We start from the raw sequence: 24,348 nt of genomic DNA on the forward strand, positions 1-24,348 counted from the left end.
ATGGCAGACCTTGGGACACACTGGTCACCTTATGTGACTGGGACCCTTCCGCAGTGACCTCTGCCAAGATGAAGTTATGTTCACATCTGCCATATGGCACCAGACCTGACCAGCCAGGCTGAAATGTGGCTTCCCTTCTTTACAAAGCAGCTCTTCATAAAATTAATGAGTCCATTCATTGAGAGGATGATACCAATTTGCTCTTGTTTAAGGTTTTGGTGAGGTGTGACGTATTTGATGCATGTCTTTAAATCAGTGTCCATAAGCCACATGTACAGAGCAAACCACTCTCTGCTCATTTGCTGTGGGCACACACAGCACCTCTGTCTGCAGAGCCACAGTCCATGTCGAACATCCTTTATTCAAAAAGAAATCAGGAGGGCCCTCCTTGTGAAGTTTATTGCTCATGAAGTGTTTGTCCAATGGATAAAGATATGGATATATAGAGATATATCCATGTCTATCTTCCCTGGAAGTGTTCAAGGCCAGGCTGGATGGGGCCCTGAGCAACCTGGTCTAGTGGAAGGTGTCCCTGCCCATGGGGGTTGGGACTTCCAGCCCAAACCATTCCAGGATTTTATAAGTCTATGTATACACAAACAGATAGGATGGGAAATTTCCCTGGGTTACTGCACTGCACAATGTTTTGAAACCTGCAGCAGCACCAGGAAGCTGAGAGGGGCAGAAAGGCCTGGGAAATGCGTTTAGAAGCAGTTAACAACTTGCCTTCTGATAATCTGCTTAATGTTGTTTAACCTTAGCTTAATTAGCAGCAGCACATTTGGGGAGATTACACTAAATCCTCATGCCAAGAAGCTGTGTTGGAACTTCCCTCCTTCTCAAGGAAGCCCGAGGTCCTTCCCACCTCAGGAAGAGAGTCCCTAAAGAGAGTCTGGGAAGGAAGTACCTATGGTGAGTGTAGTGTAGGGATGAGTTGTGCACAAGCTGCCCTGGAGCAGGACAAGAGCCAGCTGCTCACTGTGCTGGGCTGTGGTGGCACAAGGAGGGTGGATGTCACCATCAGCTAAACACAGGTCCTCCTCACCCTCCTGCTCTCACTCCCCACTCTGGGGACCTGGTTCAGCTCTCAGTTCTGCCTCCTCCTCTCACAGCTCACAGCAAGATTCTTCCTAACTTAAGTCATCCACAGTCCAACTGCTCTGCTAATGCAAATCAGGTCCCAATAAACTCCCTGGAATTTCACCGCTGTGGCCCTTACTTATATAGCTCTGGCTCAGCTAAACATTTGAGTGAACACTTAAAACCAAGTGCTCGCTTAGTTTATGAAGCCTTACCTCTCCAAGTTCTTTGCTTAATAAGGGCTGCAGAGTCAGACACAGCTTTCAGCAGAAAAGCTGAGCCTTTAGCAGTTGTATTTGCAAATAAATTAATTTTTTAATGCTGCCAAGTGAGACAGAAACACAACTTTTCCACAGACACTCCCTGAAGTGTTCAAAACTACTGACGCCACACATGTGGATTTCTGAGTATCTATAGCAGAAACGGCCTTTGAAAGACATTTGTGGTCATGAAGAAAAATCTGATCCAATATCCTCATCCCATTTCTAGCTTTGCTCGGAGGGTTTTGTTGTTAATGACTCACATCTCTGACAAAATGTGCCCGTGCGAATGATACAGAAAACAGTGGCAGAACAGACACTGACTGTGGAGATCTCAAACATGTCAGTGTGAGCAGCTGAGGGCTGGGATGGTTCACAGCAGACACAAGAGACCAGAGGACTCATTTTTTAGCTGGATTATCCGACACAGGATGTCAACTGTACTTATGGATATCTGATGTTAAAAAGCATTTTTGTGCCTTGGTTCTCATCTCACATACAGGGCTGTAATGAAGGAATAATTCTCTTGGAACAAATATCATTACTAGGATGAGATCAGATTCAATCCTTTCTGTCATTGGAAAGACTCCTGCTGAACTTCAATGAACAAAACCACAGATGCAAAAATCCAAGTGGCATAGATACAAATTATATACATTTATTTTTATTCATTTTAAATAACATTCTTCTGTATAAATTCTGACATATATTCAAATCATACACTTTTTTTTTCTTTTTAGAAATGCATTTGTAAGCACAGCATATGCTTGGGAGACGCCGTGTTTGGACGTGTAGTGAGACTGATGGGTTTCAGTTGGGAGCAAGTATAACTTTTAAGGCCCACATTTTTCTTATTTTAATCCATTCCTCTGACACACAAAGAGCAGAGTCCTGTGGGAGCTCATTCTAAAACTTCACTTTAAAGAGAAAAGTATTTTTATACCCTTTATTTAAAGGAGACTGTGCAAACTTTCTGCCACGTTTACATTGCCTGTAACACTGAAGGTAACAATGCTGCACAGCAGTGGTTAACTGACCCAGGATACCTGAAGGATGCTGAATACATCCACTCCTCTTTCCTAAATGCTAAGTTTGCTCAGCCTGGCCCAAGGGAATTACCATTCCAGGGGCTGACATCTCCTGACAGCTCCCCAGGGCCAGCGTTCCTCGCAGCTATTTCCAGCCACGTTGGTTCACGAGACTCGAGATCATCTATTCTCATTAACCCAACCCCTTCTCTGCACATTTGCTGCACTCTGTGCTCACCAACTGCTCTCCCAGCCATGAGCCCTCCAGGCTGCCCCAGGCCTGACACACCTTTGTGCCCTTTACCCGCTCCAGTCCGACCTCTTGCCTTTACTGCAGAACTGGGCTCACCCCATACGGACCAGCCCGGTCCTCATGACCCCAAGGATTGTGCCTTGAGGTGGTTTCCCACACCCACTCAGCCTCCCCTGCCCTGTTGTGCCTTCTCTGAGCTCTGCAGTTACTGTCCCATGCCACGACCCCGTTCTCTGGGACACCCTCACCGCTGGATCCGGGCAGAAGGTGCTGCCCGGTGGCCCCTCAGGAATGCCACGTGTACCTGTACTGTCACCTCGGCCCTACAAGATGCCTCCCCCTGCCTCGCTGGCTGCTGAGATGGGCCTCAAAGCAGCCCTGAGAGTCCATTTCTGGTTTACCTGCCCCTACCCCAACGTGGCATAACCTGAGCACCCGGGAAGCCTCCTGACAAGCGATGACACAGATCATGGTCCTGGTGACCTTCAGCAGAGGTGTCTGAGCTCTGCACCCCCTCCAGTCAGAGCTGACTGGAGACAGAGTTAGCTCAGCCTCTTCCTCCCCTCTGTGGTGCCAGGTATGATTGATGAGAGCACGGAGGATCTGGTCTCACATCACCAAAGCCAAACACAAAGCTGTTTATTCTTTCCTTGCTGAGGCATCGACCTCCTCCTCTAACTGTCGTTCTCGTGTGCCAAGGCCTGGGTGGCAGGAGGTGGCTGGTGGGTCCCTGCTGAGTCATTCTGCCATCTAACAAGCCTCGTGCCAGTGCCACATCCTTGCTCTGTGCCCTGCTAAAGGACATCCTGTGCTTTCCTCTGCCATCCAAGCCTGGGCAGCCAGGTTCCTCCTGCCCAACCAAGCTTCCCATCACACCTGCCAGGCCATCTACATCCCTTCATCCAGATGTGCAACCCACAGACAACAGCTGCACTGCCCCCCCTTGCATCCTGACTGCAGGGCATCCTGACCTCCTCCTCTGTCCAAACACAGAGTGTTTGGAGCACTCTGAAGGTCAGAAGCAGCCCAGGTGCCAACACCTCCTGTGCTGTGGCAGGCAGGGACTAGGAGGGCTCAGCACCTGAGCCCACGCTCTGCTTGTGCAGATGGTCCTTATTTCTACAGTGAGACAAAAATCCAAGACTGTTCCCATTACAAAGCAGCCCAGTCACACCAAAATTTGAGGAAGAGGTGTTTTGTGGCAGAGATTAAAAGATCTACTAAAGTATTTTAGAAACATTAAAGTGAACAGTCCGTCCTTCACTTTGCTCTCTAGTATCAGTCCCCAAAACTAACACTTCCTAAATTACCTTGCCCCACCCTATGAAGTGACCAAGTGCAAGTGTATCACTAGATTACCAATGCTACATAATTACAATTTTTAGGAAATTTTCTATTTCAGCACCACTCTGCTCTTTAAGAGTTCGGTGAGTAACTCCAGGATAAGCAATATCCAGATTTTCTCCTCCAGTCCTCCCCCGTTTTATTACTAAAAGTAACCCTATTATGAATGACATCAGCCAGATTTATTACCTAAACTATGGCACCTCACCCAGGCTCACAGCAGGCAACTGCAGCTTTCCCATTGGGCCTATATGCAATTCCACACTCTGCCCTCACCATTTCCCTTGGTCAACCTCAACTATTTCCCTCCTGCCTTGTCATGCCTCATCTTCAATTCAAATTTTGAGGCAGAAATGGCATCCTTGTGCATGTGTTTAAAGCACCTATTTCCCCCCCTCCCAAGCCTCCAAAGATAAGAAAAGCCTCCACGCAGCACCAGCAATCAAATAAATAACCACCACATTCTCCCTACCATTTTTCACCTGGAGAAATATCCACTTTTGCCTGGCTCTGAGGATGCATCCGCCAGCTCCTGCTGACCTTTGGCAGGTACTTCACTGATCCTCAGCATTAATTGCTGGACAGCAACACAGCTGCAGCTCTGGGACTCGGCAGGAGTGAGGTGCAATATTTGTTCCATGCCCTGTTTCAATGCAATGGTTTGATTTCCAGGGGCGGGACCCCCGTCTTGAGGCTCACAGGCTGCAGGGACCAACTGAGGAGCTCCCTGGTGTGACCTCCCTGTGCTGTGCTGCCTGTTTGGTGTTCTCCCTCTGCAAACAGCCCACCAGCCTCCCACAGAAATCAAGAGACTCTCTAAAACCTGTTCCCTGTAGGTTTGTTTGACAGCTGACTACCCCCCCTACCTTGTGCTGCGTTAAATTCCTGAAACCACCCGTGGTGCACTTTTACCTGTTGAGCCTTGAAGTGCAGATCTGCCCCTGTGAGCTCTTCATCTCAAAGCTGCCTCCACCCAAATCCAGGAGACCTTTGCTTTTGACCCTCGAGAGGCCAGGAGGCTGCACTCAGCCCGCTGGCACATCTGCCCCATCAGAGGTGTCAATGGGATCCCTTCACCCCGTGAGCAGCTGCTTCAGAGAACCTCAGCCATGGAGACCAGGCTCTCAGTGTGTTCGTGACAGTGAATTTGCATTTTGGATGGAGATTGAAAAGCAAACAACAGATTGGTACATCCGATTTTTGGACACCTACTCGGCCCTAGTCATGGCAACACTGGTATTCGCTCTATATTTAAAGGAATGGCAAAATTTGACAGATGCAAGTAGGGAGCACTCACATTTTCTCTAAAAAAGAAAGTTATTCAATGACACTAGAAGAAAAGCTTTAAGCAGTCGTTGTTTGCCAGAGGCCCAGCTCCAACAATATTGCCATCTCATTTACAGTATTTTAAACAATCCTCATGTTTTGTTTTTGTTTTTTTTTTTAACAACGCCACTAACCGCTGTACAATTAAAATCTAGAGGATAAAACATGACCTGGGGAGTAGGGGAGGTTGGGAAGGGGTTCATGGTTTTACGTTGTTGGGGGTTTTTTTGGTTGGTTGGTTGTCTTTTTTACAAATAATTACAAATACAATTCCAAGAAGATATATTACATTTTATATACAGAACACACCATTTCTATCAGGGTAGGGTGTTAAGCCTGGCTTTTATTTTTACACGGCAACCCTGAGATGTCTTGTCGTCTTCCCTTGCACAGAAACTATACAAGTTCATTAACTCCTTCTAGAAAAAACTGGATTGCTATGCTTTAACAGCATCATCACCCTGTATAAATACTCAGAAAGGGAAAAGCTTAGTCTCTTCCCTAATTTAAATGTTCTCATGATTTTTATCCTGTTTCCCTGCTTAGTGGAAACAGATAATGGTGACTTTTTTTCAAGTGTGCAACTCACTCCTCTACTTGCCTTTTGGTAGCACAGTGAACAATTATTTCCCTTTTTTTTGTCCTCCTTTCAAACAAATTTCTATCAGGAACTAAAATGATGCCTTTCTAGAAGGTTTGCTTCCTGAAATTCCACTGTTACTTCATGAGCTACTTCTCAAACTAAAGGATGCAGACACAAGTGTTGGGCTGGCTGGAAACAAAGTAGCTTCTGATTCCTCACGGGGTTTCTGCTCTCTCCACCCCACCACCTCTTCATAACAAAATGTTTCAGATCAGCACAATCAAGTGTTTAACAACAGTGAATTCTATGGATCTTTATGGAGAACAGGACACTGAATGCATTTCACCACATTACCTGGAATTCGGATGTACTACACTGCCTTCTGTTCACCTGCAAGCTACAGCACGCCCAGCATTAGAGTATCTGAAGAGCAAATTCCTCTGCCTGGAGCCTTGGCACGGATCCTGATACCCCTTCCACAAGCCCTGTAGCTTTTTGAAGCCAACTTTGGAATAGCTGGATCGCTCCTAAGCTTTGTAATTATGCATGGGAGTCGTCAGCGTGAGCTGTCCGTTCGGTGCCACTTCATTGCCATCGTCCTCCAGCAGCCCCGACACGTCGGCGTTGGGAATGCTGTCGTGGTAGCTGCTGAAGCTGATGTTGTCCTCCTTGAGCTCAATGGTCCAAAAAGGAGCGTTCAGTTTTCGGTTCTGATACTCACGGTACATGTAGACGGCGCCCACAAAGCCCATCAGCAGGACCACCACGATGATGATCACCGTCAAGATGATGATGTTGAACTGAGTCCACGACACGTCTGCGAAGGCAGAGGTGCTGTTGTCAGAGGAGCTGACAGGAAATATCGTCTGTAGGGTTGTTGGTGGCAACGTACTGTTCAGCACTGCCGTGGAAAATGATGTTGCCTTGGTGGTGTTTGGAGCAGAAGTTGTAAACGTTTCTGGGCCAAGAGTGGTTTCTACGAAACAAATAAGAAATGATCAATAAAAATCTCCTAAGCTGGAATCGAACACAAACAGAAGAGATTTGACATTTATATCAGTTATTATGGCAATTCAGTCTACACTGTTAAAGCTGGTATTTTTTTTAAATAGTTTACAAAATGGTTCGCCAGGGTTGGGTTTCATGGTTTATTAAACTAATTCTCTGTGCTAAGTACCCACGGACTGCAGCATCCCTATGAAAAATCTGGTGCTGGAGGGATAAGTGAAGCAGTCAGGATTCAGTGTTCCATACATGAGCTTGTGATGAGAGCAAGTCACCCAGCCCAGCTCCTGTTCAGCCCACGAAAACGAGGCTTTACCAAGCTCAGCACATTTGGACTCTGAACCAACGTGTCACTTGGTGTCTGTGTGGCTGCACAGTCAGGCTGGGAGGACACAGCGACTCCAGGAGCTTAAACCCCTCACAACCAGTGCACCAGATGTAGGATTATTTTCATGATATTATTTCTGCCTTACTTGTACAAACAAGAAGATCAAAACGGAGAAAATGAACCACAAGTATTCCGCCGTCACAGCCTTTAGCAACAGGTTTCAGTGTTTGCAATGCTTTAGGTAAAAGGGCAAAATAACCTCAGTTCTGCTTTTGAGTGAGGAAGTTGTACACAAACCTCATGGAAACCCCCTGCCTGCACAGCCAGAAGCAGAAGGTGACCAAATCACAACAAAAAAAAGACTGTGGATGTTCTTATGGAGCTTTCAAACACAGCAGGGGCCAGTTGGGATCCCGTGTTGGTTTCAGCTGCTGCCACATGAGCATGGATGAGAAAGAACATGGGAACTACCAGAGTGTGCCACGAGCTCTGCCTTCTTCTTGGCACTAAATATCCAAGAACCTGCCTTGCTTCCAGCAGTCATGGGATAACTCCCTTCTCAGATCTAGGAATCAGTGACAAGTCAACGCTGGAGATCTCATAAGTGGGATGCAAAGTCATTATGCCTGCATCAAACCAGCTGAGCCACAGGCCTCACAGAGCACCATAAATCCTGAGTATTAAGCTCATAAAAGCAACTAATAAAGCATTTCCTCACATGAACAACCTGATCTATTTTAGACTCTCAAGTCCAGGCAGCAGGAACCCTCCAGAAACTGAAGCCTCAATCAGCCAGAATGTTCTCTACACCTATTGCTCCACAGGACTCTCTTCACCCTCTTTCCCACTCTCTTCCTGCTCTCGGAAAAGCAACTTCATTTTAAACCCACGTACAGCTGCAGCAATTACAGCTGATGGTGCTGTACAGATCCAGCTCTCCTGAACATCTACTAATTATGACTGAGGAGGAGAGTCACTTCCGAAGGACTAATTTTGCACTAAGTTGCATCTCCAACGGCAACAGGAGCTGGAAATACTCAGCACATCTCCTGCCACGGGTCCTCAGGGGAACTCCCACGAGTTAACTTTGGGCTGTCATGTTCCCAGTTCATGCAATGAAGAAATGCCTCTGGAATGGGCATCACACACCTCATGGAGCCTCCTGCTCAGAGTCCCCTCCCTGCAGCAGCTCCTCTATTATCTGCAGGTCCTGCCTTAGGCTGATAAGGACTCAGGATGCTGAATGCCAGAAGGTGTTTCTCTATGGGATAATGGGCAGAATTCTGCAGTAGGAAGCAACATGACATGAGCAAGAGGTTCCTGGAAAACCTTTGACTTTGGGGAAAGGGCATGAGGAATTCAGTCATCCTTCCCAAATTCCTTCATCAACACTCAATCCTTGGCAAGCCCCGCCAGCAGCTATAATTAGGGAAAAAAACAGAACAGAGACAATGGCTGATTCACCAGCAAGGAAACAGCACTTTTCTGGGCTTTATTTGTGAGTCAGCATCAGCTCAGTGCTGGCACGGAGGCCCTGGGTGAAGACATTTCCTGCAGCTCCCGGTGACAGGGCGGGCAGTGCCGAGCTCCGGCCGCGGCGTCGCTCCCGGGCCGTGCCACGGCGCTGCCTGTTCCGCTCCCGGGGCCGTGCCAGCTCTCCAGATGTCCCAGAGCAGCTCCTTGAGAGCAGCAGCTGTTCGCTCAATGGGCTGCTTTGGCAGCTTTGACGTGAGCATCACATCCAGCTGCTTGATTGAGATGCCAGCTCGGCAAAGCTTCTGCTGCCTCCTGCGAGGAGTGAGCTCTGGCGGGAGCCCACGCGCCAGCTCCCGGGTGGCACAGAGCCACACTGCACCACTGAGTCCTTGCTCTGCCTCACCATGGCAGCAGGAACACCATCCCCTCTGGGGCTGGAAACACTGACTTCAGTCACCCAGCACGTCCTTGGAATATTCTCTCCATCAGCCTTGAAACCATCGGAATCTTGGTCAGGTTTAAGGCTCTGTGGGTACCCAGGGTTGGGTTTGGCTTTGCCCAGGCTGTGCAGAACCTGTTATCTCGTTTCAGCTGCCACCACTGAAACAGAACTTGGGTGATGATTTGACTCCAGAAGCCCCTCAGAACTAGGCCACTCTGATGCACTCGTGGTTTAGAAAAATCTTAACCTAAAACTAGTTAATGCTCAGTACCTCAGCATGTCAATTTTTAGGCTATTTGCGTGTAAGAAACGGGAAAGAAACCACACACATTTTTAACTGCTTAATAAGAAAGGGGAAAAACAAGTGTCAGGGAAAGAGGAAAGCTCAAAGAGCATGTCCCAGTCCCTGTGAAAGGCAACAGTCTTCCCCCACATCAGGAACTGCCTATAACAATGCTATTAAAATAAAACTGAATGGTGAGAGCTACAAGTACACAAGCAAAGCCATATATATGGATTTTAATGGAGCAAGGTCATGTGGATCTTTGCACAAAGCCAGAGCTGTGCAGGGGGAAGTAATGGATGAGCTGATGCAAAAGTGCTGTTTCCAGCTGCATGACAGCACTGTTACAGCTAATGAGCCTCCAACTTTGCTGTATTGATCACCTCCCTGAGCAGGGAAGGACTCTGTGATTACATGTCCAGAGAGCAGCACAATACTAAAAAACCACATTAGCTCCTGATGGAAGATCTGAATTGAATCTCTGTTGGTGATAAGGCCCAATTTATGCCCAGACACTTCCTTGCACTCTGGGTTCCCTCATCTAATACATCACACCAGTAATATTGCCATGAATGGAGCTGAAGATCCAATGTAAGGACCAACCTCCAGATAAACACTGAAGGAGCAACTTCAGAATCATTTTCTTTCATTTTAGTCCAAGCCCTCCTGCTGTGCAGCAGCCCCTTTAAGCACCAGAGTTTGCATCTGAGATGCTACAAATAGTGGATTGGAGACTGATGAGACCCCCAGAACTGCTACCAGCAAATTCTGGTGTTGACTCTCTCTGAAAGTTTGGATCTCATCTTTCTGAGCTTTGGCTTCCCCATTTAGAAAGAAAAAAACCACAGAATACCTAAAGTTGGGCCAAGCAGCTCTTGTTTGCAGGGTGTGAAGAGTGATAACATTAAGAACAGCCTTCCTAGGGAACCAGCCAGTGCTATGGAATGGAACAGTCAGTAAGGACAGTTCACTGGGCACTACGACACCAAACAATGGAAATCTGAAAACCTCCATTTAAATTCACTGCAAATAGGGTTTTCTTTTCCAGCTTGTTCACTAACAGTGCCTTCAAGGGCACTTCAAGGACAGTAGGCACCAACACGTTACAAACATCCAACTTTCTTCCCTTCACCACAGGCCAGATAAACCCAAACCAACGCAAACAACCAACGCTACTCCCTCTCCAAGCTGCTCAGCGAGCTTTGACAGACCTGAGGAGCCTGTTTTACCTTTCCTGGTGCAGTTGCTGCCCTCGGGGTCCCTGGTGTAGCCCTCCTCGCAGCGCTCGCAGTGGAAGCCAGCGGTGTGGTAGAGGCAGCCGATGCACTCTCCGCTGTCGGGCCGGCACACGCTGGGGGAACGCGCCGGGTCCACGTTCCCGTTGCACCTGCAGCTCACGCAGATGCTGTCGGAGTTGTAGTAGCCCTTGTCACACTGGTTGCAGTTGAGGCCCATGTAGCCCGTTCGACACCGGTCACACCTCGGCACGGTCTCACCAGGCTCTGGGGGACACAGAAAGGAAAGCAGGGATGTGCCGCAGCCCCTGGCGAGAGACACGGGGATTTTTCCCACAAGGCGCTCTGACAAAAGTCAGCAGCGTCCAAGTATTAACCAAACTCCAGTTTTTGAGCTGGAAACACAGTTTTTGAACTGCAGCAGTTTTTCTCTGTTCCTAGGGGAAAAAGCAGCTTTAGGAGTTTCTGATGCCTCACACCAGCCTCACAGAGCACTCTCAGCACGTTGCTAAGGAAAGAGATCATTATTCCTGAATATTTCCGTCTCAAACAGGCAATTTCAGAGAACAGCTGGAACTATATCGGGAATGCTTGTCATCTGCAAGAACTTTTTGGCCTATAAGAAGCCAGAAGTGCCTTGATTGCAAAACTGATTAAGGAAGTATCAAAAAAAGTTATACACATGATTATTACAGCCATGACTTCTCTCGGTTACATTGAGGAATCTCTACTTGGAGTCCCATGGAGATGTTCAGAAGCAGGCTCAGAGGTACAGATGGCTACATGGCACCGCTGGGCACCTCTCCTGGCTGCCACAGGCTCAGCAGTTTCTCTCTGCAAAGTTTTGCAGGTTCTTCAGAGCAGGCTGCAGCAACACACTAGGATTTAGACCTAGACTTTTAAGATCCCTTTCAACCTAAACCAGCTGATGTGATTTTATGATTCTACGTTCCCTCCACTGCACAGCTGCTCTCACAAGAGGCAGCACAAGCACCAGGGACACGTCACAGCGGGAGCTACTTCCACAAGGTGCCCACAGACAGGAGATCCACAGGTGTAAAACACCTCACTGGGCTGATGCACTCTGAGGGGCAATTTAACAGAAGAGAGTAACGTTCATTGTGAGGAATTAGAGCAAAAGAAAAGGCTCACGTAAGCGGCAGGTGCCGGTGGATGCCACGGTGGAGCAGGGGCAGCGCAGGCAGGCGTGGGCAGGATGGGCGCTGCGGTAGAAACCCTCCTTGCAGAGCTCACAGTGGTCCCCCTGGGTGTTCTCCTGGCAGTTCAGGCAGGTGCCTGGGGAAGGGAGAGGAGCACAGGCAATGGTTCAGCAGCAGGAACTGGAGCAGAACATTTGGAGCAAGAATCCGCGTGGAGCGCTCTCAATTATTGGAGCTCACAGGTGGGTTGGGATGCCCTCTGGCCAAAACACAATCCTGGCCTCTTATGACCTTCTGATGCTCATCCCCTCGCTCCACACACACACTGATCACGTGAAAAAGCAGGTGGCCCCAGAAGAGAGGCCCCACAGCTCATCACTGAAAGGTCACTGCAGGTAAACAGGGCCTACCAATGTTAAACTCTCCTCAAGGAAAGAAATTTCAGTTTGCCTTTGTACCAGTGAGATGGAATTTTGAAGCTTCAAGTCTCCCACCCCCACAAGGGGTCCCTCAGGTTTATGTCTTCAGGTTTTTTTGTGTGCAGCCTCTTCCTACACCCCAGAGCTGGTGGTGAGGGGTGTGTCACCATCCTGCTTTGGGGACAGGCTGCTCCATCCCACCAGCGTGGCTCCAGCTTCTCCATCCCCAACACAGGAGAAGGCAGCAGCGAGTCACTGACCTTCCCAGAGGAACAGAGGAGAACTGGGGGCTCACATGAGCCACCTCCCCTTCCTGGGGAAGCCCCTGAATCAGAAAGTCGACGTGCCGTGTCTCAGCAGAGGCTGTGTCCTAATGGCCTCCAAATTGCATTTTGATACCACTGTGACCAGAGAAGAAAAATCTCCCTAGTTACGAAAGCACAGCCTCTATCCAAAGCTCATCCATCACCAGGAACATGCTGTAATTCAGCCAGCTCCTCAGTGAGGTGGCAGGGAGCTGAGGGAAGCTTGTGTGATTAAATCTCAGTACCACGCTCTGCAAAGGCAACAGCCCCCTTCTGTAAAGCAGGGTGGCACAGAGCAGCGTATTCAGCTCATGTGAGAGCACAGATTCACTGAACTGAGCCAGCAGCGCTGCTGGGGAATGGAAAAGTCTCATATCAACACCAACCACAGGAAAAAATCCTGATTTAGGTTAATGCTGGCTGTTAAAAAGCCCACAATAGATTTTCTTATTAATATCAGAACAGTTTGGCTCCCTCACAAGCCCAACATGCTGTATGGCTCCTGCTCCTCTCTTTCCACAGCGATGACTCTGCAGCTGAGCATCCCTGAGCCAGCCTGGAGCGTCCTTGCAGCCAACCCTTGTGCCGAGGGCAGGAAGCAAACCCGGGAAGCAGCTGATTCACCCCCCAGCAGGGTGCTGACAGCACCCCATGACTATGGACACTTGCTCGGCATCAGCTCCCACCCACTGTTTGCTCTTCCCTCAGCAGCTGTCAGACACGAGCCAGTGGTTTTTGTGGGAGAGATGTCAGGGTTAGAGGGGAAAATTATTTGCTGGGCTCGGTTTCTCCAGCAGCAAACCCTGATCAGCTGTTCCAGCAGGATGGATTCCTAGGACAGGGCAACTCATGGGAAGTTCATTTTCCCGGTCACAGCACAGGTGCCTTGGACTGTCCTCCACAGGCATCAATGGGGGCATAAATCTGGAATCACACCTGCGTTGTCTGCACAGTCCTGGTCATTTCAGGACCAGTGCCTTTCCCATGGGCAGAAATCACTCCCATTTATCCCCAGCAGCCCTGCAAAATGGTTGTGTTTCCATGAGTCAGCACATTGCTCAGCCCTGAGGAGCACGCACAGGCCTGCCATCAGGTATCGCTGTGGAAAGCCTTAATAATTAATAGCACTTCTCATCCCAATAATGCCCTCAGGAAGGATCAGACCTCACAGTACCCCAGCTGGGAAGAACCAACCCACCTGATTGCACAGACACACCACGGGGTGCAAGGGTCGTGTCGGAGGAAGTGCTGTCGCCTGGGGAGCTCTCGCTGCCCAGTTTATTTATTTATGCCCAGTAATTTTGAATATTCCTCCTGGACAGAGCAATGCCAAGCAGGAACCAGCTGCAGAGCCGGCAGAGGGAGCCCAAAGTACAGCATTAATGGGAAAAAAAACCCTTGAAAATTTGACAAAGACTACATAGAGTTGATGCAAAGCTGAGGAGGTCACACAGAGTGCAGTCTCTAAAGCAAGCTGAGTGTTCTCCTTATTTATTAAGTATCAAATCTAATCTTTAATTGACTGTTCTCTGTTCTGGTTTTGTTGGGTTCCCCCGCCCCCAGATGGAGGAAAATTTAAAAAAAAAATAATATTTTTGTCAAATCAACAAAAGGTCATTAACCAAAATGAGGGGTTTTCCTTGCAATGCCATGGGCAGCGATGGGCAGTAGCAGCAGAAAGGCTGCCTGAACAGCCCCATCCCAGGGACAAGGTCTGTGCTGGGTTTTCTTTGGGTTTTGTTTCATAAATCAAAAGCAGGGAGAACACTGAGGGGAAAAAAAAAAAAGGAAGAGCAGATTATCCTCCTCCTTCACAAAACCCACACACCCAGCTCCAAATCAGTAACACAGCTGATGTGTGCACAGCTTTAGGGACAGTCTTATATCCTTCAATACTGGTAGGACATAAGCACATTGAGCTCAGTAGAGGAGAGAATGCAGTAATTCATCCTCGGGGAAATGCAGTGATTCATCCTCAGGGAGCACAGATCCGGCACCCGCCGCTAACGCCGAGCGGGATCGGGGCACCAGCACTGCAGCTGCCTGTTCCTCTGCTGCAAACACACAGCCCAGGAGGGAACACTGGGGCAGAAACTGCCCAGAAACACCTCATTTGATGGGCTCTGCCTCTCTGCCAGCTACACAAAAGCCCTGCAACATTACTTTGAATTATTACCCCTTTCTAAGCTCCTGGATAAATATCACACCATTTCAGCTGGAAGTTTGGATGAGAATTTGGATTTTTAAGAGAGTCCTGTGGCTGAAGTGAGGGTTGCACAGGCAATCACATAACATCTCTCCTCTGGGATCTGTCCTTCCAGTGGAGATGGGAAAGTGATTAGGCTCCCCCCTGCCCTCCCATAAGCTGTTCAAGCACAGGTGCCTTGACATTTGCACTTCATCAACATCTGAGTGAGAGACAGTCAAAGAAATTATCTAGGAAAATGAACAAGACCAATTTATAAAAAGTGGGCAATTAATTAGGGTTTTTTCCAGCTCTAATCCTGCTATCTGTAGCAAAATGCCCCCTTACATCAGTGCCAGTACAGTATATGTTTCCAGGTAAACAGCAATTAAACAAAAGCTCTTAAAAAGACCATGTTTTGTGTTTATGTAAGTGCAGAGAACAATAGAGCCCTGATTTTCAATACAGACTGCTGAATTAAGGCTCTGCATTGCAGCCTGGGGTAAAACACACAGCCTTTATTGCCTTCCTTCAAAGAGGACCAGCTCCATCCTCGCCCTGCATTTCCATTTCTGTTTTAAGGTAAAAATTTTGGGTACTCGAGGCATAAAGATGTAGATGAAGGGGATAAGAGCAGAGGTGTGTGAAAGCAAACAGCAAAAACCAGAGAGAAGGAGACAAGTGAAGTCTGCAGCCCCTGCACTCACCTGTTGAGCTGTTGCAGGTCTGGGAGTGGTTGTTGCACTGACAGGGCTCACACGTGGTTTCATTAAATCTGTAATATCCGTCACTGCACTGGTCACACTTCAGGGCCGTGACACCCACCTTGCACTGGCACTTCCCAGAGCTGCAGAGGGAAAAACAAACACTGAAACCTGGCTGTACTGGAAGTCATCCAAGGTATAAACCTGCGGGCAGGGTTTTGGACTTCCTTCCCTCTTTTTCCTCCATTCTGCTGGAAGCAGCACATGAAACCCACGAGCAACCGATTCCAGAAAGTGATGGGAAGTTCAAGAAAGGCTGAGTCTCTGCCAAGCCAGTTGCCCTGACAGCAACTTCCAGCTGGGCACCAGAAATCATGGCTCATTCTAGAAAGTTCTGGCCCAAAGCCATCCCGTTGCATCAGCCCCAGCAGATGCTCTGACAGCCCCTCTCCAGTCCCTGCTCCACCGAGCACCGGCCCCGGGTCCTGCAGGACTCTGGGACACCCGTGGTCACTGTGCCTGAACAACAGCAGAGCATCCACGTGGATAATGACCTCCCCTCCACACCAGGGCCGAGCAGCACCTCCCAGATTTTCGGGTGAACAGACAATTCCCTGCTCACCACCTGCTCCACCAGCTCCCCCGGGAGCTGGCACAGGATCTCAGGTGTCTCGCTCGGGTTCCAGCCAGGGTAGGTGTCAGCCACCTGCACTCCCTCCATGACCCCATTTATCCCTTCCACACAACACCTCCATGGATGGACAGAGGGCAAAGCCTCTCTCCACTTGACTTCTGCCACCCAGCAGGGCCAGGGAAGTACAAGAGAGGGTTTTCCCTTCCCCAGAGAAGGTTTCCACTCCAGCTGACCCCAGACAGAAGCTGTTTACTTGGGCACAGTGTGACTGCAGGAGGGTGGAGCCCTGCACAGCGAACACAGAGGGCATTGCTGGTGGCTGCCACGAGCAAACAAATACCAGGAGCTATAAAAAGCAAAGGTTACCCTCATTCCTTTGGCTTTCCAAGCCACTCTCTCCACACAGAGGCTTCAAACCCTTCGCTTTCATAAGCGACTTTCTACCCTGGCAGCATTTAGCTCAGCTCTCCCAGGAATCACAGGAATGGATGAAATGCTCTTTCCCATCAAGCCCTGGGCACGGCAGTGGCTCGTCCCACCTGCACACAGGGAACAGCCAACGCCTGAGCCGAGGGGCAGGGAGCACTGAGTGCCTCTGCATGTGTCTGAGAGCCCTGGGGTGACCTGCAGAGAACCTCAGCCCTGCCTGCTGCACAGGGAACCAGGACAGCAACCCCAATAAACAGGATTTGGTCTCCTCTAGGTGATGGATTTATCTGCAGATGAGGCAGGTACCACCCACAGACACCCCTACACGCTGCTGGATCTCCCTCCTTTTGGCTCTCCCCTTTATAACCTCCACCATATTCAAACACTTTTTAAACACCTTTGAAATACCTTTTAAATTCAGTATTTCAGGGCTCGCTGTGCCTGCACAAAGCTCATCCATTGTTCCCCCTCTCCTCCAGCTGAATAGTGAGCAAGGCACAATTCACCTCTAAAAGCCTCCAGAAGAATTTGCTGATTAAAACTAATAGAGGCTTGATGCACTGTTGATGTGTTGTTTTTAATTAAAATGCAGTAGATTGCAATGTTTCAGAGAAGACGTTGCTTCTGTTAGAAATCAGCATAATTTAATATTTCTGTTGTTTGTTTGCTTGCCAAAGGAAGAGGAAACACCAAAACAGGGACCTCAGCCCAAGTGGCTACACAATTAAATAGTTCCAGAATCTGAAACCTCAGGCATATTTAAGGGCCTGATTACAAGAAGGAAAAAGAAATATGATGTCTCCTTGCTCTCCAGACCATTATCTGGAAGGGCAGCAGGCAGATGCAGGATTCAAAGGGATGCTGGTAAGCAGCTCAGTATGTTTGACTTTTAAAGAGCTTTTCACAAGACCTGACATTAATCCAAACGTTGTCACAATGTTTAAAATAAGCGCAAACAAAAAGCAGCTTGTTTTTATTTGCTTCTGACTGCTACTGCACAGATATTCCTGTAAGAGGGCAGGGCACAGGCAGAGCCAAGCAGGGAAAAGTAACTGATATGGGAAGGAAAATATGATATTTAGCCTGAAAATGAATCTTCTGGAGATGCACCCCGTGAGCAGGGTTTTGTAGGACCAGGCATTAGAGCTGCATCATCTTCACCCTCCCTGGCTTCCTCCTGCAGTCCAGGGAGCTCAGTTTTACTCCCTCCTGTCCCTGATGAGGCCTTTATCTTAATGACACCCTCCTCTTCCTCCTGGCTGGCCCCCTTCCACCCAGACTCCCACTTCATTTCATTAAAGGAGGTTTATTCCCCCAGTGACCCTGCTAGAGCTCAATGCAGCATTTTGGGGCAGAGTCCCTTGGTTTTACTTGTTAGCTTAAAAATAACAGGAAAGAAAGCTGTTTTATTTTTTTCTGAAGAAGTAAAAAAGACTGTTTTGGAAAGTTTGGTTTGAATGCCTCTCAAGCAGACCCTTTTTCAACATGTTACACATGGCAAAAAGCCAAGTCCTGCATGTGCAAGAATTAAATCACTCAGCAAATATAAAGCTTTGCCTGTGGTCATTGCTTCCATAGAATAAAGCCCCCTTACAACACTCCTTTTTATAGCTCTAGCCCAGCAAAGACTGTCAGACACTTTTTAAAGCAAAGGTCAATGATATAAATGCATTGAAACCACACAAAAAAAAAAAAAATCCTGTTAACAGACCGATTGTGCCCATAAAAATCCAGAAATCTGAAAGAAAAGACCCACAGTTTAATACTTGCACAGCAAGAACTGAACTGGATTTTGATTATCAGCCAGGAATTTCTTTTTGGGGGGAAGTGGGGGGAAGGAGGGGCAAGGGAAGAGGGAAACATTTTGATGCAGCAACATCAATTGCTCAACTCCATTTCAGATGACAATTAACTCCACTGAAGCCAGCCAATTTTTAGCACTTGCAAAAGAATTGATAGAAGGATGTGTTGGGACAAAACCAGACTTCCAGTAACCAAAGTCACCTGCCAGCTTTGGCTTCTATTAGATTTTTATGAATACACTTACTTTAGAGACCGTGTAGGTAGTGTGAATCACCAGCACATCATCCATCAACTTTATACATGTCTCCTCATGATTAAAACCATCACCAGCACACGAGACACTGGCAGAAGGAGCCGGCAGTGATTGTTGCTTGGCAGGGACAGACCACGTGTAAGGCTGGGATCCAGCATGGAATGACCTGACCCTCCAGGAGTGGGGGCTACACACCAGGTTTGGGACCCCCCCCAAGGCAAGGGGGAGTTGCATCTGATCCCTCTCATCCCTGAGTCTCCATGTTATGCCTTGGGAGCAGCCGTCCCTGCAGGGAGAGAGCCTGGGGCTGGACCAGGATGCAGCCACCCCGTGGATGCAGCCTGTGTCCCGCAGATATGGGGCAGAGGGTTGCAAAAAAAAGCAAAATATTGGGCCAGGGAACAGCCTACACCCCAAAATATGCCTGCAAAAGCTGTCTGGTTTCACTTCCACTCCCTAGAGGCCTCCTCCATTCCCCTAAAGGGAAACAGCCACAGGATGTGGGAAATCCCATCACTCGCCAAGTGATTCGTGCCACCAGTGGCAACCAAACATTTCCCATGTGGGATTTTACAGGTCTGATGGCCAGGGAAGGACACACTGAAGGGACAGGCTCCACCTGGGAGCTTGGGCAGTGCCCTCACCTTGCACTGCTCAGCACAGACCGCAGGAGCTCAAGGCCTCATCACAAGGGAAACAAAGCATTAAAATATCTGTGGTCTGAGACAGCCCACAATGTGCAGTCACATCTGCAAGGGGTCTCCACTCCTCCTCCACAGAAACATCCTGACTTTAACTAGGACACGACAGGCACAAGATGGATGGGAGGATGAAGGACCATGGCCTTAGGGGCTGTTGGGAGACAAGCTGTGCATAGTTAACGGTGTAACAGAAAACCCTTAGCAAGCTTCAATCATTTATTTTCTTCCTTTTTTTTTTTCCCAAGGAGGAGGGAAGGGAGAAATTAATTTTGAATATTTTCCCAGACACCAGAAAATCCTGGATGCCCAGATCCCAGTCACAGCCCAAGGACTGCCTGACAATGTCAGAGCCAGCAGAAACAGCACAGCACCAAGCTTTTGTGCCTTTATTTTTAAAACATAACAGACTGCTAAGATTCTGGGGCAGAGTCAGACAAGGAAGGAGCTTCCATGGGTCCTAAACCAGGGAATGAGCCCTGCAAACTCCCCCCTGCTTTGAAGAAGAGTTTTGCCAAATATATTTATCATCTTCTCCCTGAAGCACAGAGAACACCTACACACCCCACACCTCAGCACCAACCAGGACCAGCCCCAGGAGAGATGGTGAGGGGCCATTTCCCAGCCTGGTGGCATCTCCAGCTTCTTCTGCATCCCATCCCCTCCCCTTTCCCTTGGAAACCTTTAGTGACAGCTATGCCCATCATTCATCCCAGCAGGGCCCAGAGGTGTTCCTGGAACAGACACAATTAATAGCAGCAACAGCGTATGAATGAGGAAAATCGCGTTGAGCTACGAGCATCTGTAAAACAACCCCCATGAAAAGGCTTTGTCACACTTTGATGGGATAAGACAAAAGGATTCTGCACAAGATTAGGAGGATTCAGAAGGGATGTCTCTAAAAATGGTGTGTTCCTCCAGCGTGCTTGGCTCTTTTAGTGCTGATTTTCTGTGATGTCTGACAGCAGCCAGGGGATGAATCTCTCTTATATTTTCCTGGGTTGCATGGAAAAGTTAACATTTGAAAGCTAAATGCTCCAAGACACTTTGGTGGAAAACCAACACTGTTAACACTCAATCAAAGAATGATTTAGGTTGGAAAAGACTCCAAGATCATCGAGTCCGACCTGTGACCAACCCCTACCTTGTCACCCAGCCCAGAGCACTGAGAGCCACTTCCAGTCATTCCCTGAACACCTCCAGGGATGGGGACTCCACCACCTCCCTGGGCCTGACAACCCTTTCCATGAAAAAATTCTTCTTCATGTCCAACCTGAACCTCCCCTGGTGCAGCTTGAGGCCGTGTCCTCTCATCCTGAGGAAACCACAAACTCCTCTAACACGAGCTGATCTTCCTTCAGGTCACTTGATTTGAACATCAGCACGTGGGGAAGGGGAGAGAAGGAAAAAGCCCCACGTTGGGTTTCTCCTCCCCGCTCCCTCGGCTCAAACCAAAGCCCTGGCAGCCAAAGCAGCTCCGTGGGAGGGTCAGTGGGGCCAGGGCTGAGCCCCCACTCAGAGCCCCTTTGTGGAGGGCAGAAGAAGTGGGGCTTTATGGGGGCCAACACTGGCCCATTGTGCGCCGCATTCCTCGCTCCGTGCCGGGGGACGGGCGTCTGTTTGTGTGGCAGCCCTCGGCAGAGCAGGGACACTTCACAGCTCTGAAAGGCCACTCTGTGAATGTCAAAGGGCCACCTTGTCTGGCCACCGCCGCCTCCACAGCCCCGGCTGGCTCCCCCGCCAGGGAAAGCCGGGAATCTCCAGCCCCGGGGCTGTGCTGCCTCCTCCGGGGGCCCTCCCGGCACCACCCACCAGGACCAAGGGGGCAGGAGAGGGAGGAAGCGATGGGCAGATTGTGATGGCCCTGGAGAGAGAGGTTGGATGGGGTCCGTTATGGTTTCCATAAGGAAGAGCAACAAAAGCCTCACTCACTGCAAAATTTCAACCCCAGACGGTGCGTCCTGGTTTCTCAGAATAAGCCCTGGAGATCATGGCAATGCAGGGATGGGACAGGAAACCTCAATGCAGAGAAGGACACATCAATGAGGATGGCAGGGAAACAGGGCTGGTCCCCACTGGACACACCAGTGGTCCCTCCATCCCCCAGATCTCTGCTCAGGCAGCAGCAGAAGACACGGGCTGAAGCAGTGCCTGAAGTCAGGCTGGGCAACAACCCCAAACCAGAATTCAGCCACAAGAGCTTAAATAGTTGAGCCAATATTTTTTTTTTGAGGGCAGTCAGTGTTTGCCAGAGCAGCAAGTCTGCAACAGAACAACACAGGAGCGGCAAAGCCTGCTGGAAAACCCACAAAATAACAGGATTTCTGAGAAGCCACAATTACCATAGGGGAGATGATAACAATCCACCTTTTCCTGCTGCTGTGTCCAGTCACTCACTCATTTCCTATCCCTGTCTGCAACCGAATAAAAAGGGGTGCAGGTACAAAATTTACCTGTTTGTGGGGGGAGAGGGGAGGAGAGCTAATTGGATGTAAAGGATGCAAGAGACTGAAACAGAAGAGAGATTTAGATAATTAAAGCATTCAGAAAAATAGGCTCTAACAGGGTATTCTTCTGCTTTTCTGACGTCCACATGTAATAATTTCCGCTACAAAACAAGATCTGTTCTCTGCAGAATGATGCTGACAAGGCATTACTGGGAGATAATGAGCCACCAGTTGTGCTCAGCTGATCTATAAAGGGGAGAGTAGCCTTTTTAAAGGGAAAAAAGAGGTGGCTTTTTGTCTGTTTTTTTGTTTTTTTTAAAGACAAATCCTTAAGGACTTGAGCTGCCAAGGTCATCTCTCCAAAGGGGAGCAGTGCCCAATGTGGTTTTACTGGACTGCTGAAGTACAGCAGAATGGAAATACAGATCCCACGCAAAGAGGAGACATTTCAGAAGTGTGATGACACTTCAAAGACAGAAAATGAAGGTTTTTATCTATGCAAAATGAGAACTCCATTGCTTCCCCCAAATAACCTCCTGGGGTTGGGATGGGCAGCAGCCCTGGGAACATGAGGCTTCTCTGATCTCAAACCACAGCCTTGAGCACCCTTCCTGTGCAGGCTGGTGGAGCTCCACAAAAACCTTGAATTTCAATGGATCTGCATTTCCTGACTAACCAAACAACACCAAATGCTGCCCCACATGATGCTCAAGGTGCCTCCAGACTGTGACCCACCTGGCTGCCTCCCAACACCATCAGGACCAGTGTTCCTTGCTGCTTCTCCCCCCTTGATCTCTTTGCACCTTTCCACATCCCACCAGCTCCACAATCCCAGCGTGTGGCTCTCCCTGCCCAGCTCCCCCAGAAACCCCAGCCCTTACTCAAAGGCCTCAACAAAGCACATTGTCCAGAGCTGCTGACCTTACCCTCACCAGCAAGGCTCTTGCAAACCCCCATGAGCAGGGGTCACAGGATCAGCCTCTCCACACAGAATCCCACCACAAAGGCAGCACACAGGGATGGTCACTGCCCTCCCTGCTCCAGGGGACAGCCATGTACACATGCTCTCAGGGACACTCTGGCTTCTTTCTGTTCAATATGGACATGATGTCCCCTCGAGGGGGCAAAACATCTCTGAATTAACACTTGGACATTTATATGCATGTTATTCTTTTTTCTCAATGGAAATGAGCGACAGGAGCTGTCTCTCATATGATTTATGCCAAGCCTGCAGCACAAACCGTGCAGGAACCAGGAGCACAGAGCTGTCTCCACAGCCAGCAGTAAGGAAAAGCTGCTCAGACAGCACAGGAGCAGAGCACTGCACCCTTGGGCAGTGGGTTTCAGCCCACAGGAACCAAAGCTCACATCACCTCCAAGTCTCTGCTTCCCATCACCCTTCTGATTGTGGGGAAACTGAGGCACAGGTAGAAAGAGCAACTTAAATCAATCCACAGATCCCAGTTTAACATCCTCTGTTTTCACTTGGGACAATGGCAGCAAATATGTGTGTTTAGTCTGCAGCTTTTTTAAGGAAGTGGAAAAACTTTAATCCAGTTTAGATTGTTAACCCAGGTTTAAGTAAACCACAAGACGAAGCTGTGCCAGGGGAGGTTTAGGCTGGATATTAGGGAAATATTCTCCCCCCAGAGGGTGGTTGGGCACTGAACAGGCTCCCCAGGACAGTGGTCACGGCCCCAAGGCTGCCAGAGCTCAAGGAGCATTTGGACAATGCTCTCAGAGACAGGGTGGGATTGTTGGGGTGTCTGTGCAGGGCCAGGGGTTGGACTGGATGATCCTTGTGGGTCTCTTCCAACTCAGAACATCCTGTGATCCTTGAAACACCCCACAGCAGCCACAGCTCTCCTTTTGCTCACTGGCACAGGTCATGGTGCACCAAAAGTTGTCTCTCCTAGAACCAGGGTAAGTTAATCTAAAGCACAAAACCTCCCAGGGAAATGGGGAATTGAGGCTGAGCCCTTCTGCCAGGCAGCAGCTTCTCATAACACCAGCTCCACTTCACAGCTCTACTCCCCCATGCACATCCCAAATCCTGGGGTGCAAGAGCACCCACACAGGGACAGCTGCTCATGGGCTAAACTTGCTGCCTCCACGACTGCAGGAAAAGCAAAGCCACAAAGGCCCATCCTAGGAAAGCCTCGGGTGAATGACTTGCAGGAGGTAAATCAGGGTCATCCCACCTCTCCCTCCCTGCCTGGGAGCACAGGAAAGCCCCACACCAGCACCCAGCAGATGAGCTGCCAGGGCCCCACACCACTGGGCTGCCCTTGGCCAGTGTTTGCAGCCCCGTGTGGGGATGGGGCAGGGCTGGCAGCGAGGTAAAAATAAAGAAATCAAAAACTGCAGAGTCATTTGACGTCTCCTGCTCCCCAGGAGGGTACCACATGCTGCCTCATCCAGGCTGGCCTCATCCTGCTCCTTTAAATCCATCAGCCAGACGACAGGTTTACACGGGAGAGTTATTTTGGTGTGTGTTGAAGGAGCTGTGCCCGCAAGGCTCCTCACACCAGGGCACGACAGCTGTGAAACTAAAAGGCTTTCTCAAACCAAACCTCTTCCCCCTCAGCCTGCACATCCCAGGGCTGCTGAGGGAGCAGCTACTGTGCCGTGACTCAGCTGGGGACACGAGTGGCATTTGGGGCAAAGC

The 24,348-nt window shown here is 49.1% G+C and overlaps 1 protein-coding gene across 1 annotated transcript in view; it reads right to left on the reverse strand.

Annotated features, from left to right (window-relative positions):
* Positions 1 to 1,985: 1,985 nt before the first annotated feature.
* Positions 1,986 to 24,348, reverse strand: part of MEGF9 (multiple EGF like domains 9) — a 49,938-nt gene continuing 27,575 nt past the window's right edge. The window contains exons 4-7 of the mRNA XM_027687925.1: positions 15,420 to 15,559; positions 11,796 to 11,939; positions 10,638 to 10,910; positions 1,986 to 6,850 (exon numbers count right to left, since the gene is read on the reverse strand). Coding sequence (XP_027543726.1) covers positions 6,402 to 6,850; positions 10,638 to 10,910; positions 11,796 to 11,939; positions 15,420 to 15,559 — 1,006 coding nt within the window. The 3' untranslated portion in view covers positions 1,986 to 6,401. The remainder of the gene's footprint in view (positions 6,851 to 10,637; positions 10,911 to 11,795; positions 11,940 to 15,419; positions 15,560 to 24,348) is intronic.

Source organism: Neopelma chrysocephalum, unplaced genomic scaffold, assembly GCF_003984885.1.
Source record: "Neopelma chrysocephalum unplaced genomic scaffold, ASM398488v2 Primary Assembly neopelma1_74, whole genome shotgun sequence".
NCBI classification, from domain to species: domain Eukaryota; kingdom Metazoa; phylum Chordata; class Aves; order Passeriformes; family Pipridae; genus Neopelma; species Neopelma chrysocephalum.